This window comes from Ooceraea biroi, chromosome 8, assembly GCF_003672135.1.
Source record: "Ooceraea biroi isolate clonal line C1 chromosome 8, Obir_v5.4, whole genome shotgun sequence".
In the NCBI taxonomy this organism is placed as follows: domain Eukaryota; kingdom Metazoa; phylum Arthropoda; class Insecta; order Hymenoptera; family Formicidae; genus Ooceraea; species Ooceraea biroi.
The window spans coordinates 7,265,546-7,279,398 of NC_039513.1; the positions used below are offsets into that span (position 1 = coordinate 7,265,546).

The 13,853-nt window shown below is 38.8% G+C and overlaps 1 protein-coding gene and 1 long non-coding RNA gene across 3 annotated transcripts in view; both read right to left on the reverse strand.

The window, feature by feature from the left end:
• The window catches only part of LOC105287839 (membrane-anchored lipid-binding protein LAM5), a 45,649-nt gene that overhangs the window by 23,321 nt on the left and 8,475 nt on the right, over positions 1-13,853 (reverse strand). For both annotated transcript variants that reach the window (XM_011353646.3, XM_011353647.3), the window contains exon 3: positions 12,632-12,814. In XM_011353646.3, the coding sequence (XP_011351948.1) occupies positions 12,632-12,814 (183 nt within the window). The remainder of the gene's footprint in view (positions 1-12,631; positions 12,815-13,853) is intronic.
• LOC113562373 lies at positions 49-12,623 on the reverse strand. The gene is made up of 2 exons (XR_003406886.1): positions 3,403-12,623; positions 49-3,275 (listed from the first exon to the last, which is right to left on the reverse strand). It is a non-coding gene; the product is annotated as an uncharacterized LOC113562373 (long non-coding RNA).

A 13,853-nucleotide genomic window follows, 5' to 3' on the forward strand; every position in this document is an offset into this window, starting at 1 on the left:
TGCAATGCTAGAAATCGGTTACTTTTCTGTCACTATTTTCTTGTTTGATGATCAGTATTACTCTTTGATATCAATATATGCATAGATATTTTGTAGACATCTATGATAATCGATGGTAGAAATGTTATCGATGTTCTCGTTAATCCCAAATTTTTCTCTATTTTGTAATCGATAATGGAAAGTTTCTTGATAAAATGTTAAGCAATCAATAATTCTTTTTTTCGGAATGCGCTGACGAAGTTAAAAGGAGCAATCTTTTACTATAAAATAAGTAATGTTCAGCATACAATTTTCAGGAATCAGTAGAGAAAATCTTCGACATTTCATGAATAATAACAAATATCTAATATTTCAATTTCCATATTCGTTTGTCGATAGTGCCTCATGCTGCCGCATTCTACGGTCTGTTGTGTCCTACTATCGAGGTATTTTCTTTCTCACATGTGTGCGGCGAAACCAAAACTTTCTCATAAATCTAGCAAGATGTGACTTGATAGTGATGTGTAAAAATAATTAAATCCCTCCTCATCACTGCCAAAGCATATACACCTCTATCCATTAATTTATCATTATTCTATCGTGCTCTGTATCGCACTTCGCTCATAAATCAACAATTAACGTGAGAAACAAATTTGCCAAATGATACCTGATGCGTGGCAGCAACAAGGTTGTCTTCCGACAATCTCTAAGAATACTCGAATAGTTCCATTTCCATAAAATCGTCCAACTCATCCACCTTGCGCTCTGCCCACGAGATCCATTTGCGAAACGCAGTTAAGTCCAATTAAAAGAAAGCGCGACCGGTCCACATCAATTACCTGGGTAATTCCCCTTCATGATCACTTCAACTTCTTCCATCTTCAATATCACCCTTCTTCTTCACCCTACATCTCACTTCATCCGAGTAACGTGTCCGTCCATGCAATATCCAGGTCCGTTGGAACCTGGCCGAAATCGGTGATCGATCAATTGCACGCGAACTCGCGAGATCCTCGCGACGGGGTTACCGGGGGTTAACGCTCCCTTGTTGGTTCTCGCAGCGACAAGAATCTGATGGCACTCAGGTCGTGCGGACGCACATCCCAACAGTCTTTTCTACATTCGCGGGATGACAGAGAGGAAAAGACGGAGAAAAACGGTGTGACGGCAACGCGGTAAGACACATGAGAGACAGGACGACGACGCGAGCAAACCGTGTCTCTGTCCGACACTGGCAGAGGCGCTTCGCCGCCGCCTCCGATCAGCGGCCGCGTTTCTCTCTCCACGTCGTCGCCGCCGCCGCCGCCGCCGCCGTCGTCGTCGTCGTCGCGCCGCCGCCGCTCGATACACGTCGCTTTCTGCCGCCTCTCTATATCGCCTTCGCCCTAACTCCCGAGCAGCGCATCTCACGCTTTTACTGCATTTTCACGTACGCGCAGTTACTTAAACACCTGTATGTGCGCACGATCTTTGTACGTCAAGCGCAGCTCCGTGGGAGGCAATGGCAGGTAATCGAGAAATGGGGGAGTGCCGTCCCCCTCCTGTCGATATCAAAGGAAGCTATCAGTATTTTCCTGATTGCTGTATGCACAAATGACAGATGGTCACTGATAGAAAATAATTGATATTGAGTTTTACATAATTCTGAAAATGGCGGATGTTATCAAGAGATTAAGAGGAAAAGTGGTTTCTCTCTCCAATTTCCCTTTTGTATTCCTTATGCGATATTGTAACCAGCGAAAATTATTGCTAAAACAATTGTTTGATTTAAGTTCAATTATTTTAATTAAATTCTGATTGAACTTGCTCTTATTTCTTGATAGGATATTATTATAATTTACAGATTCTACGTAAGTCAAGTACAGTAAAAGATAAAGCTTTTTAGTAGTACATTAATAATATTTAGCAAATAATATTCGCGCGTGAGGAATACAATATTTTACTGCGACGGCGGTATAAAGTTTCGTTTGTCAAGTCGATCGCTGTGTACAAGCCTGATGCGCACATCTAAGATCCGATTACTAAATTATTGCAAGCCTTGCAATCGAGCAAAACTTTTTTCTTTTACTTCCTCGTGGAAACGTCTTATGGCACGTGTAAACGCCGCGCATTTCTCAAATCAATATACAGGCGTTATGTGAGAATTTTCTATACGCTAGACTCAACTTGGAAAGCGACTTAAGAAGCAATAAACACGGTAGTTTACTGGATTATGGCACTTTGTTTCTCCCGTATTTACGCGCGACTGCACGTAAACTTCATTTCACTCGCTCGCGACAATAGCATATTGCATAAAACGATTTTCCTCGAGAATTTTCTTCGATTTGCGCTAACTACAGCTTTGATATAGCAATGACGGCTTTATCTAGAAGTCATCTAAAAAACAGGATTGAATAATAATCAGTATTGTTCTCACAGTTGCTGTTTACGACGGGCACAGATTAAAACCGATATCTTTCGAATTTGCTCAAGGATAAGAGATTTCTGCGAGACTTATCGCACTCAAAGGAAATTCCCAGTTAAGCTTAAATAGTCTAAATAAATTGAAACGGGCGGAAAATTCTAAATGAGAGCTCGCAACGATATCTAACTTTTCTTACATCAAATTTGTGAAACAACGCATTGCGTAAGCGGAATTGGAGAAACGCTCGGAAGATTGCGATATGCAGCTTGACCCGAACGTAAGGCATGTTTTGCAAGTTTGGAAACAACAGTTATACTTAGGCGTCCCACTTTAAATGATACAGCCTGTGCGCATATTATTTGCACAAACACACAGAAGTATAAGCGGGTCGCGATTAGATACGCGTTTTATTTTAGGAATCAATACTTTCGTTCCGTAATTATATAATTCGTAATTACATATACAATTATAGTTACATAAAGACTAATTACTTCGACGAAGGAAAATAAACTTCATAATTAAAACTACTACAGGATAAATGGATTATACTGAACATCTAAATATATACATTGTTTAAAAAATTTATCAAATATGTATTTAATAATAATAATAATATTATTTTATAATATTATTACTTAATAATAATATTATCATTATTATAATGAACGCCCAATAATATTATAATGAACGCAATTTAGTGCTTAGAATTTACTTAGAAGTTATGTAGCTTATATATCATTTTAATAACTTTCCTTGCCGCATATGCTTTCATCTTTGCTCGTAATATCCGAGACATTCGTTGCCATCAAGAGAGACATCAAGCGCAAATTACGAGGGCCATTCTCACAAAGTCAAATGAAATTTAGCTGATTCAGTGTTCTCAGAGAACGAGCTAAACAGAAATGAAGAATAAGGTTCTCCGAGTCGTAATCAGAATCAATTACAATTTATAAAACGGCTCACATAGAGAAGGGTAACACGAAACCATCTCGTTATCGCGTTCACACCCAAAACATTACCTGTTTTAAATATTGAATTTCCTATTGGCACTAGATCGCACGACGTTCTCCGTATTCATCGTCACTCGCGATTAAGATGCACCAACTCGAAGCGATACTCTCTTTTTGAGAACGAGTGGCGTCGCAGAGTCGGCGTGTCGCGCTCGTTGACGTAATAATAAATACAACGTAGGGAAAAATTATCGTGCAGCAGCCGTATCTACTTTGTCTTATCTCCGCTACGGGTTATCTGTGACAAAGGAGACGACGATGATGAAACCGCCGCCACCGGCGTGTTGCAGCTCATACGCGCGCGCGGAGGCTGATATAATCTTCCGCCTCGCCGGCAAAAAACTCGCAAACTCAAAGTTCGACGCGCATCGCAATAAAAACTCTCCGTAATCGATAAAATTCAATTGACCGTTCAATATCCCGGGAATTTTTAAATACGCGCGTATTATCGAGAAAAATTGTTTTATTGAATAACTGGCGCGCGCGTGCTGAATGATGTTAATCTCACAGTGCACTATCCACCTGCATAGATTCCAATCATTTGACGAACATTGAACTTTTATTAGATAATTATGTCTCACACAAATGAATCAGTATCTTAATGTGAAATATTATATTTGCATAAAAAAATGAGAGAATTATTGCAATCGAATGGATTATAACGATTAGTGGAACGATTATACACTCAATGTTGTAATCCGTGAAGCGTGATATAATAAGGTAGCAGACTAAACGAGAATAAACAATATTGCTAACGCAAGCAAAATTAAAACTGACGGATAGGAATTAGGAGGGCGTCTAATTAATCCGGCAGATAACACCGGCGCAAGAAGCCTCACGCGACATCAATCTTGGATTTGTCGTGTCTAACTGGCTTCGTATCATTTTTCAAACTTCGTATCGCTGTGCACTTTGCACAATTGATGTGAATTAAACTGATAATGATAACGTATATCATAACACATCCAAATCATTTTTTTCTTCTGGAATCACTATTTAAGGATCTTTTAAAAATAACACTTTAATAGGCCAATTTTAAATTTGCGGATACAAATGTGAAAGACTGTAACGTATATTACGTAAGTCTGTCATTTATCACAGCGATATATTAAGGCTTCGATATTAAATATTCAGAATTACATAAAACATAAAACAGGTAGGTTTAATTAAAATAAATTAAAGGAGCTCGAAAGTGCTGAATAATAAAATTGCGTTTCTCACAGATTTAACTGAATAATAGTAGTGTCATCTCATACTTGCAATTTTTCATATATAACACTTAGATAATTTGATATTAATGTTAATTGTTAATCTCTGCTTTTATTAAGACGCTTTTCATATTTTTGTATCTGTTTTTAATATTGTAATGTCTATATTTGTATATTTATTGTATATGTATATATATATATATATGTATATATATATGTTTATTGTATATTTTTTCATTTTTCTAAAGAAATTCCTTTTGAGTCTACTTGAAATACTTATAATTTGTCAAACATTTATAGTTCTTTTAAATTACATTTTGAAACAACGTTCCATTTGATGCAATTAAGATCTATTACAAAATGCACTGTTGCTCCAATGGAGCACACAATTGCGATTCGCTCGTTTATCAGCCAAACGCTTATTAATGTCTCTTGATACTACATACGATAAGTGCGACGCACAAGGCCGAACAGTAACAAGAACGATGGTTCGTTGCACTGTAGTTCTCTCTTTTCTTCTTCCTCTCGTTGCCCCTTTGGTACCCGACAAATAAAGCGTGTAAATTATTCGTTTCAATCTTTTGCCTTCAAAACATTGTTATCGGGGAATGCGTGTCTGATGGCGGCACGCAGAACAATAATTTTCGAATCGATATCGAATGATTGTAAAAAATCAACAATCACACGTCGCAATAAATTGTTCGTATGTGATTCGTTAGCATTGTAAGTTGCATTGTAATTTCGTTATGACATTAATTGCGTATTCTATAGTGTATACATAACATATACGTATGTAAATGTTGCGAGCGTAAGAAGCAAAAGACAAAGCATTTCAAATAGTTCCCAGTCAAAACAATTGACGTCATTGAATCATGATTGTATTTTAAAAAGTAATAATTTAATTAATAATTTGATTTCTCTCTCATATTTCTTACTCTTAATAAGATATCAACATTTGAATCAAAGCGCATTTTAGAACAATGGAAGCTTTTCTTCGCAGCTCTTAATAATTAATAATAACAATTCATTTTTTATTATTAGATGGTAATCCAAAATGTGCCTTTACACTGATACGAACGGTCGCTCGCTCACGTATAAAGGTCGCCCTGAAATCTTCACGACGATATATATTTAGCCGGCATTAGCCGGTTTGTTCCTTCCTCGAGCTGGTCTCTCCTCGTCGTAAAATCGAACGCGAACGCGAACCGCCTCGTAAAGATCAACGTGAACGCGAACAGCACCGGCTGCAGCACGAAACGGTATTAATAGCAAGATGGGAGAACAAGTTCTCTTTGCAGGGCGATTATTAGGCTACGGGGCCCACGAAGCCACGCGATAAACCGGAGGATATTATGGTGAAACGTTTCTGTTTAAAATTGGTCTCTCCCGGATGTTACTCCGACGCCCTACGGATAAATCACAAACGTGACACACCCTTCTCGCAGATCTTAATTCTGCTATATATTAGCACAAGGTTGGGGCAAACATAAAAAATTTAATTCTTTATCAGATGTATACACACCTGGCAGATATGTAATCTACTCTCTTCAATCATAATTGAAACTGGAATTAAATTAAAGGGATGTTTCCAATGCTTTAATTTTTACTCTAATGCAGGTGACATATCCTTCTTGTTGTTAATCTGAATTTGAAATTCAATGCATCAAACTAAACACAATTAAATTTATACATATGAAAATGATAATGACATGATCTGTAGGACACATTCATGACATTTGTAAGTATGTTAGCATTAAATATCGAGAAAGAAATAACGGAATAACAGCGAGACAAAAATAGTTCCAAGTCCAAGGCTGCCCTTAATTAAATTCTCAAAGGACCTTGCGACATCAAATATAAAATGTGCACCACGATTTGTACGTATTTTGTATGGTTTACGTTACGACATTAAATATAAAATGTGCACTACGATTTGTACATATTTTGTATGGTTTACTGACCACGCGTGCAACATGCGAATGTAAATAAACGTTGCATTTCAACATTCTAATCATTTACATATAAAATGCATTTTTTAAAATGCAAAATCAAGAAAATATAAATTTTAATAAATATAAATATCTAGATATAAATCTAAATAAATATAAATTATAAATTTCAAACATAAATTAATGCAAGTCAGAGACGTCGATTAGGAGAAGTAAATTTTACAAAGTCGTAAATCAAAAGATTAGTACACGGAAATGATGAGTATCATAATCGTGTAAGTTTATGATACATTTCTTTCAAAGGGAAACGCATTGTTCCCCGATAAATCACATGGGTGTCGTATACTATCGAGATGATAATGCGGGTCCTCGAAATAGAGGAACTTTAATAGGAAATGTGATCCCGCATCCTGCTTGTTTTTCTGTCAGGCCTTGCATTATTATGTTCCCTTGTCTTCTTTTAATGTCCATAAAATTGTTTCGATGAAGGAAGACTTGATTACGTTGGGAATCGTTGCAGAATTGTTCGACGAAACGATGTGCTGTACGTTACGAGATAATTACTGTAAAAGATGAGAAAGAAGACTTTAAGGAGAAAAAGAGAAAACAATGACTGTCGCGAGTGAAAGTTTCATTCCAATGTGAAGACAATCGATTTCAAAATGGCGTCTGTCGAGAAGCTTATTAAATTCAAAGAGAGAAGAATAACAATGTGAGGATTAAAATTATCGATTGAAATAATACTCTAAATTATTAGCTCAAAATCTAATTTGCCATCTTGGATTACGCGGATTAAAAGAAAAGTAGTGTTAAAAGAAAAGTAGCGTTTGATCGCGCTCACGCTTCCGCGATTAAAAACATAGAAAGTGCACTTTCCAGTGTGTGGGATATTAACTGCAGCTAATATGCCACTATCGGAAAACCCTGGCACAAAACCGGGAGAAAACTAGATCAAGTAGATTAACCTTAATATCAAAGGCTTACAGCCTGCGAAACCTTAGGACTCCATTTCGTGAGTGAGGCAAACACTCGCGCGGCACATTCGGGGAATCCTATAAAGACCTGCGGTTGTGCCCCAATTTACTACTATGCATTACGACGATACAGTTCCTCCTGATTCCCGTAAAAATCTGCGAATTTGTAACACAGAAATTCAAACAAGGATCCATGTAATATTTTTGTATCGGCAAATGGTTTTAGATTAAGCTAGATCTATCATTAAAATCAAACTATATTAAATATATCAAAAATGTATCAAAAATATTGGGCTGACTGGAAGGCTTAATTCGGACAAATACTGTGCCCAATTAGACCGTTTGAAGGCAGCGATCAACGAAAAGTGTCCCGAATTGGTCAATCGGAAAGGTGTCACCATCTCTCACCAGGATAATGTCAGACCTCATGTCTCTTTGCAGACTCAGCAAAAATTGTTGCAGCTTGGACGGGATGTTCTACCGCACCCGTATTCACCCGACCTAGCACCCTCTGATTACCACTTATTTCGAAGCCTTGAAAATTCCTTGAATGGTAAAAACTTTACATCTTTAGAGGGCTGCAAAAATTACCTTGTGCAATTCATTGCTCAGAAAAATGATGACTTTTGGTAATCCAGAATCATGAAACTTGCTCAAAGATGGCAAATGGTAGTGGAATATATAAAAAAATGTCTTTGAATTTTATTTAAAAACCGCGCGAACGTTCCGAACAACTCAATATTTATACATCAAAAATATTGGACTGACCGGAAGGTCCGAGTCGATTTTTTTCCGCACGGATTTTTCGGTCAATACAATGCCTTCCATTTCGAAAAAATTATGTCTGTTTCCAGGAACGTGTCAGTAAAGTATCAGTAAATTTGCAGACAGATTTCTTATCAGCCAATACGATGGGGTTAATCTTCCTATCTTTACCTGTCTAATTTCTAATCTAGAGTTGCAATAATTATAAAAAAAACTCCGTATACGTAACAGGATTCTCTATTGTGCGTACGTAACCCGTATGCCAAGTGGTTTTCGCGCGCGCGGAATTGCGGCTGCCCATAAATAACGTTAATTTATTGGCGACATGCATGCGGAAGAGGAAACGGCCGTGTATTGCGTACACCATGCGATTGGGAATATGTCGCTGCACGCGTTTCCTTTTTTTCCTTTTTCAATATCGCCCGCCTCGCTAAATGACAATAATCGATACACCAGCAGTGACGTGGAAAACGCTTTCGTTTCGCGAGAGCGCAATGGAAAATTCTGCAAAAAGGCATTGATTTGATTGCGGCGAAGCATGCGACATGGCGAAACTGAATACGTGATCCCCCCCCCCCCCCGTGCGTTTAATTGCAGAAGCATGACGCTTAAAGCGGGACGTTCATTTATATCTATGTGCAGGTAAAAGCAGACTGGTACGACACACACTGTTAATCGTCATTATAATTACAGCCTGTATAGCCTATGTATTTCTGTATAAGAAATCGTATCGTGCCCGATACAAAGTCGTTTCAACGCATTAATTTTCAAGAATTAGGAATATAACTGAAAATTACAATAGAATTTCCAATAATAATTTTGCCCTTTTTTCAACAATGCTTCTACAAAGATCGAATATCTGAGAAACTTCTGCGGAACTGAAATCTTCCGCGGAGAACTAACGTCTCTCGAGTGTTAATTGCTTGCAGCTGGAAAATTGTCAACAACCGCGGTCGTTCTCCTAAATCCAACTCTTTAGCGTCGATAAAATCTTCGAGGCAACATTAAACTTTTAATGCAACATTAAAATTAACGTTAAATACGTGATATAAACTAACACCCCTCCGCCATATCGCGTGACAAGCTGTCGTAATTTAAGTTTTATTATATAAATGAGCGTGGGACGCATGCCAATTTCGGCGTAATCCGTCGTATCGATCGCATTGTTAGGTATTTGTCGCGGATTCTATTAAAAGTCGAGCAGGGGTCGAGCTATATAGAGCGAAGGCGTCGCGACAAATTGACAAGATGAATTCGTCTCAACGACGATGCACTTTGGCTACGCGGTAGTTTAAATGCAAACTCATTTAGGCGTTGACAACGACCGTCCACCGTCGCCTTGGCCCGCCCGACTCGTCGTCGTCGATGTCGGATCTAAATCGGATCTAAATCGAGGATATCGCCGCTCGCGAAATTCATCTCTCGCCATTGTCTGACGACTTTAGAAGCTGCAGCTTCCGTGAAGCAAATCCGATATTTCCCAGTCGAGAAATGCGATTTGAAATGTCATAACGACGGATCTGTAATATCGAAACTTTTTCTTATTTTCTTGAACATCCAACGAACACTTTTCATAAATACGCGAGAAATGTTTGTATTTATATCTATTTCTATTTTATTTCATTGAAATGATATAGTAAGAGATGTGCAATGTTCATAATTTCATGGTTTAGAAAATTTATCTGAATAATTGTGCAATGGAAAAACGCGTTAGTTTGTTTTTAAAAGATGTGTTGTCAGATATCATGCTTCAAGTTTGTCGATATATCGAAAGGAACCGCCAAACTCGTTCGCACCCTCATTCGCATTCCAGGCATTCTCTCGGCAGATGTACAAATAAGACTAAGAATACTACAAAGGAATTCTTTAACAATTTATTTTCGGATACCACCCTTGAGTGAGGCGAGAAAGAGAAAGGAAAAAATGCTCTAAAAATATATTAGCAAACGCGGGCGTTTTGCTTATGAAACGTATTGATCAGCGCGTAATGGCTTATTGTACGTTCGTTATCCGAGGCCGAGTGTATCGCGCGAGAAATTGCGAGATTAGGACTGACTTGTAATAACGCTTTTCAAATAAAATGTCAGACATTACGTATTGAACAACATTACTTTGTTAATGTGGCTATTAACGACAGTTCAGCGGTATACCTTCATGCGTCCATCAAGTCATTAAATCTTATCGGAGAAATAATTCCCTCTAATGACAAGAACAAACAAATGAACCATGAAGGAATATTGAACACTGTTAAATGAAATTTTCTCAATAAATGCCAAGATGTCGTTTTGTTGAGGAATTACTTATCTGCATTAACTTATTTGGAAATGTCAATTAAGATTTCCAGTTTTGGATGACGTTAATTACACGTGAATATTTTATGTCTTTATGTCTTTAAATAATTTTATATCTTAAAATAAAACCCTAGACGTAAAATCCATTTCTCATAAATCTCTCTCATAAATTTTCAACAGATCAGATCAGATCAGATTTCAGAGAATCAATACGTATATTAATATTTAATGCTTTACTTTGCTTTAATTAGTTGCTTTTTAAGCAGAAAACACGTGGAATTAATCTCGTTCAAAAAAAATATCTGAGCGCTGCGTGAGATAATATCTATCATTAGTGATACAAATAGATCAACTACTAACAGTTGTGTAAGCTGATAAACTTCTTGCGAAACTAAATCTTTCTGACAGATGCAAGAATTATACAAATCTTAATCGCGCATTTTGTATGTTATGCGTACAAAATATGTTTTCAAAACACTATGTAAATTATCCATAAATCTTATAAGTATATGAAAGATACAGATACCGAAAGAGCAGTTTAAAAATCTACATATTGCCTCACTTTCACGTTACTTTCATAATTCCATATGTTATGAAGCTTGCATAGAGAAAAACGATAAGATAATATAAATGTGACAACCAGAAAAATATATCAAAAGAATATACTGCGTCATTTCAATGATCGGTAATCCCATTTATCGGTACTGTGATATAATTCAATCGATTTCCAAACTTATCTCGTGGACTAGATGTTTCTTAAGTGCTTAAATGCCTGTTACAAAAAAAATCTCGTTGTAAATTTATAAACTTATGATTATCCGTCAAGTAAGAGTTGCGTGACACCTCGCAATGTGTGACACAAAAAACTCGAAGCGCATCACGATGCACTCACCGCTCCGGGCTCTCGAGCATTCGCAAATGCGCCTCTTCCTCCTCCTGATACGCGCACGGTACCCGCTCATCGCATATCGCCGACCTTCTGCTTCTCAGCCAGCGCAACACGATCTCGTAGTTCCTCAGCAATCGACTCTTGCAACTCCGCGAGATCCTCAACGTCGCCGAGATGTTCTCCTTACTGTTATGAAGCCCGCGTCGTCGGACTCGGAACGAAGCCGTCGCCTTGCGAGTTCTTATCATCGCGACGCGCCACTTGAACACGACGCAACGCGCGTATTATCATGAAGCTTGGAAAATCTCACGAAGATATGACTTGCTCTTGTTTTCTCGGCAATTAGATCGTCGAAATAATCGCGCCGCTCCTCTCGCTTTGTCGAGATCGACGCGAAAGTCACTCGGGTTTACTCGGATTCAGCGGATTCCGGGGGATTAGCGAGAGGTACTCTTACGATGGAGTTCGACGGTAGTGCGTGCGATCTTATTATCAGCGCGCAACGGCTGTGCCGAACGATACAGGAATACAGGGATTTTGAAAACGCGAGCGGTTTTGTCGCCGCAGCAGCGCAGCGCTTATCAAACGCGATGCATTTAAATGCTCGTTTATAATTATCGCGCTCCATTGTACTTGGACTCGGCTCGTTCACGCATCTGACGTCGCGCGAATTACGTATAAGACGAATGAGAGTAAGCCGCCAGTTGTCGGCTCATTAAAATTCCATGCATATTTACGGCTGTTAAACAATGTTCGTTTTCAGCAACAAGAATGTAGCGCAGAGATGTCAAATAAAATTGCACGGGGGAGGACCTTTTTGGCAGATGTCAAGATTCAAATTTGGAGACCAGGATCATTGCACTTAGCAAAAGTAATCATGACTTAGCATTTTCCCTGTTCCTACCTAGCTTCGTCTAGGCAACACGATTAATTTTAACTAATCGCAAAAGGAAAGATCTTTCTGTGAGATCTATGATTTCTACTAGAGAACGGCTGCGTTCAGAAGACAAAGCAGATCAGTGAGCGCTCAGTGATTCTTTAATATAATTGGTTCTTGCCTTTAGATCTTCGCTGGATCTGTGCAGAAACCAATCATGATGAAGGCTCACTGATCTCCTTTGTTTTCTGAACGCAGCCATTGTCATATTGTTCGCTCACTCACCCATTGATGATGGAAGCGGATTCATCGGCGTTAGGTGGGCTCGACACCTGGACTTTTGGCACGGCGTAACTGTCGAGATTTTGTCCATGGCCACTGTGAGCGTGACCTTGATGCTGCTGATGGATGGTGGAATCATCGCTGTCGCTGCTCGGCGGTTGCTCCGACCCGACACCGCCACGAGGTCTAGAACAAAACGAGCCGTTGAATATTGACAAGTGAAAGTAGGCTATGAAAGGAATCGAGGAATCACTCAGAGTTTCATCCGACCGCATCAAAAAGCGCAACTGGACTTCACTGGGATTGATCCTCGCATCGTAACTACGTATCGAATATTCGTTCCATAAAATTTGCATCGTGTTGTGATAGCCACCAATACATCACGCGGCTCGGTATCGAACTTACGATCAGACACACACAACTTTCACACGGTATTCGATCAACTGGTTAAACTGGTTAAACTCTTCCACGGTCTACTGACACAAGTTAGAATTCCAGCTCGATGCTCTAATCTTCGCGGCGATCAGTTAACGTAGCGCGTGGGTTTCAGATTACAATTATCGTTACATTAATCACATGATATGACGCCAACGGAATATTAATTCGCTCGCAGACGAAAACTCACATTTTCGATTATTTTTGAAATATTTTGTACACCTTAAATTGTAGATATATTCAAAAATTATAACTGTATCGCAGAAGAATACATAATGTTGTTACAATATAGTTATCGCAAAATAATATACGTAGAAATGTGCATTAATGAATCCTGCATTTTCCTGTTGACGTTGTATAAAACATGAGTTGTTAAAATGCTAATATGGAAAATGACGGTTTAATCTGTTGTGAGTGGGCGACAGAGCGTGCGGAGATGTTTGAACTCTGATACTGGATCAGAAATGCTCAAGGTATAACGACAGACGTCGCGGCGGCGAACGCGTAATGATCAGCTGTCGCTGGAAGCGTGACGAACCCCATCACGATGCGAATCGGGAAATTAACTGGTCGAGCCGCGAGTTAATCGACTCCATCTCGGTCGCGACACACGGACAGAGAGCGTTTCAACGATGTGATTCAACAAGAGCAACGGAAAGATTCCAATCTCTCGCGAAACACGCTTTTCGCGCACGTTATTCAAGCGATTGCTACTTGGAAATCAGATCGCTGAACTTCTCGCACGAAAGGTGTTTACGTCCCGTAAGAAGGCTTCTGCTGTCCCTCTGCA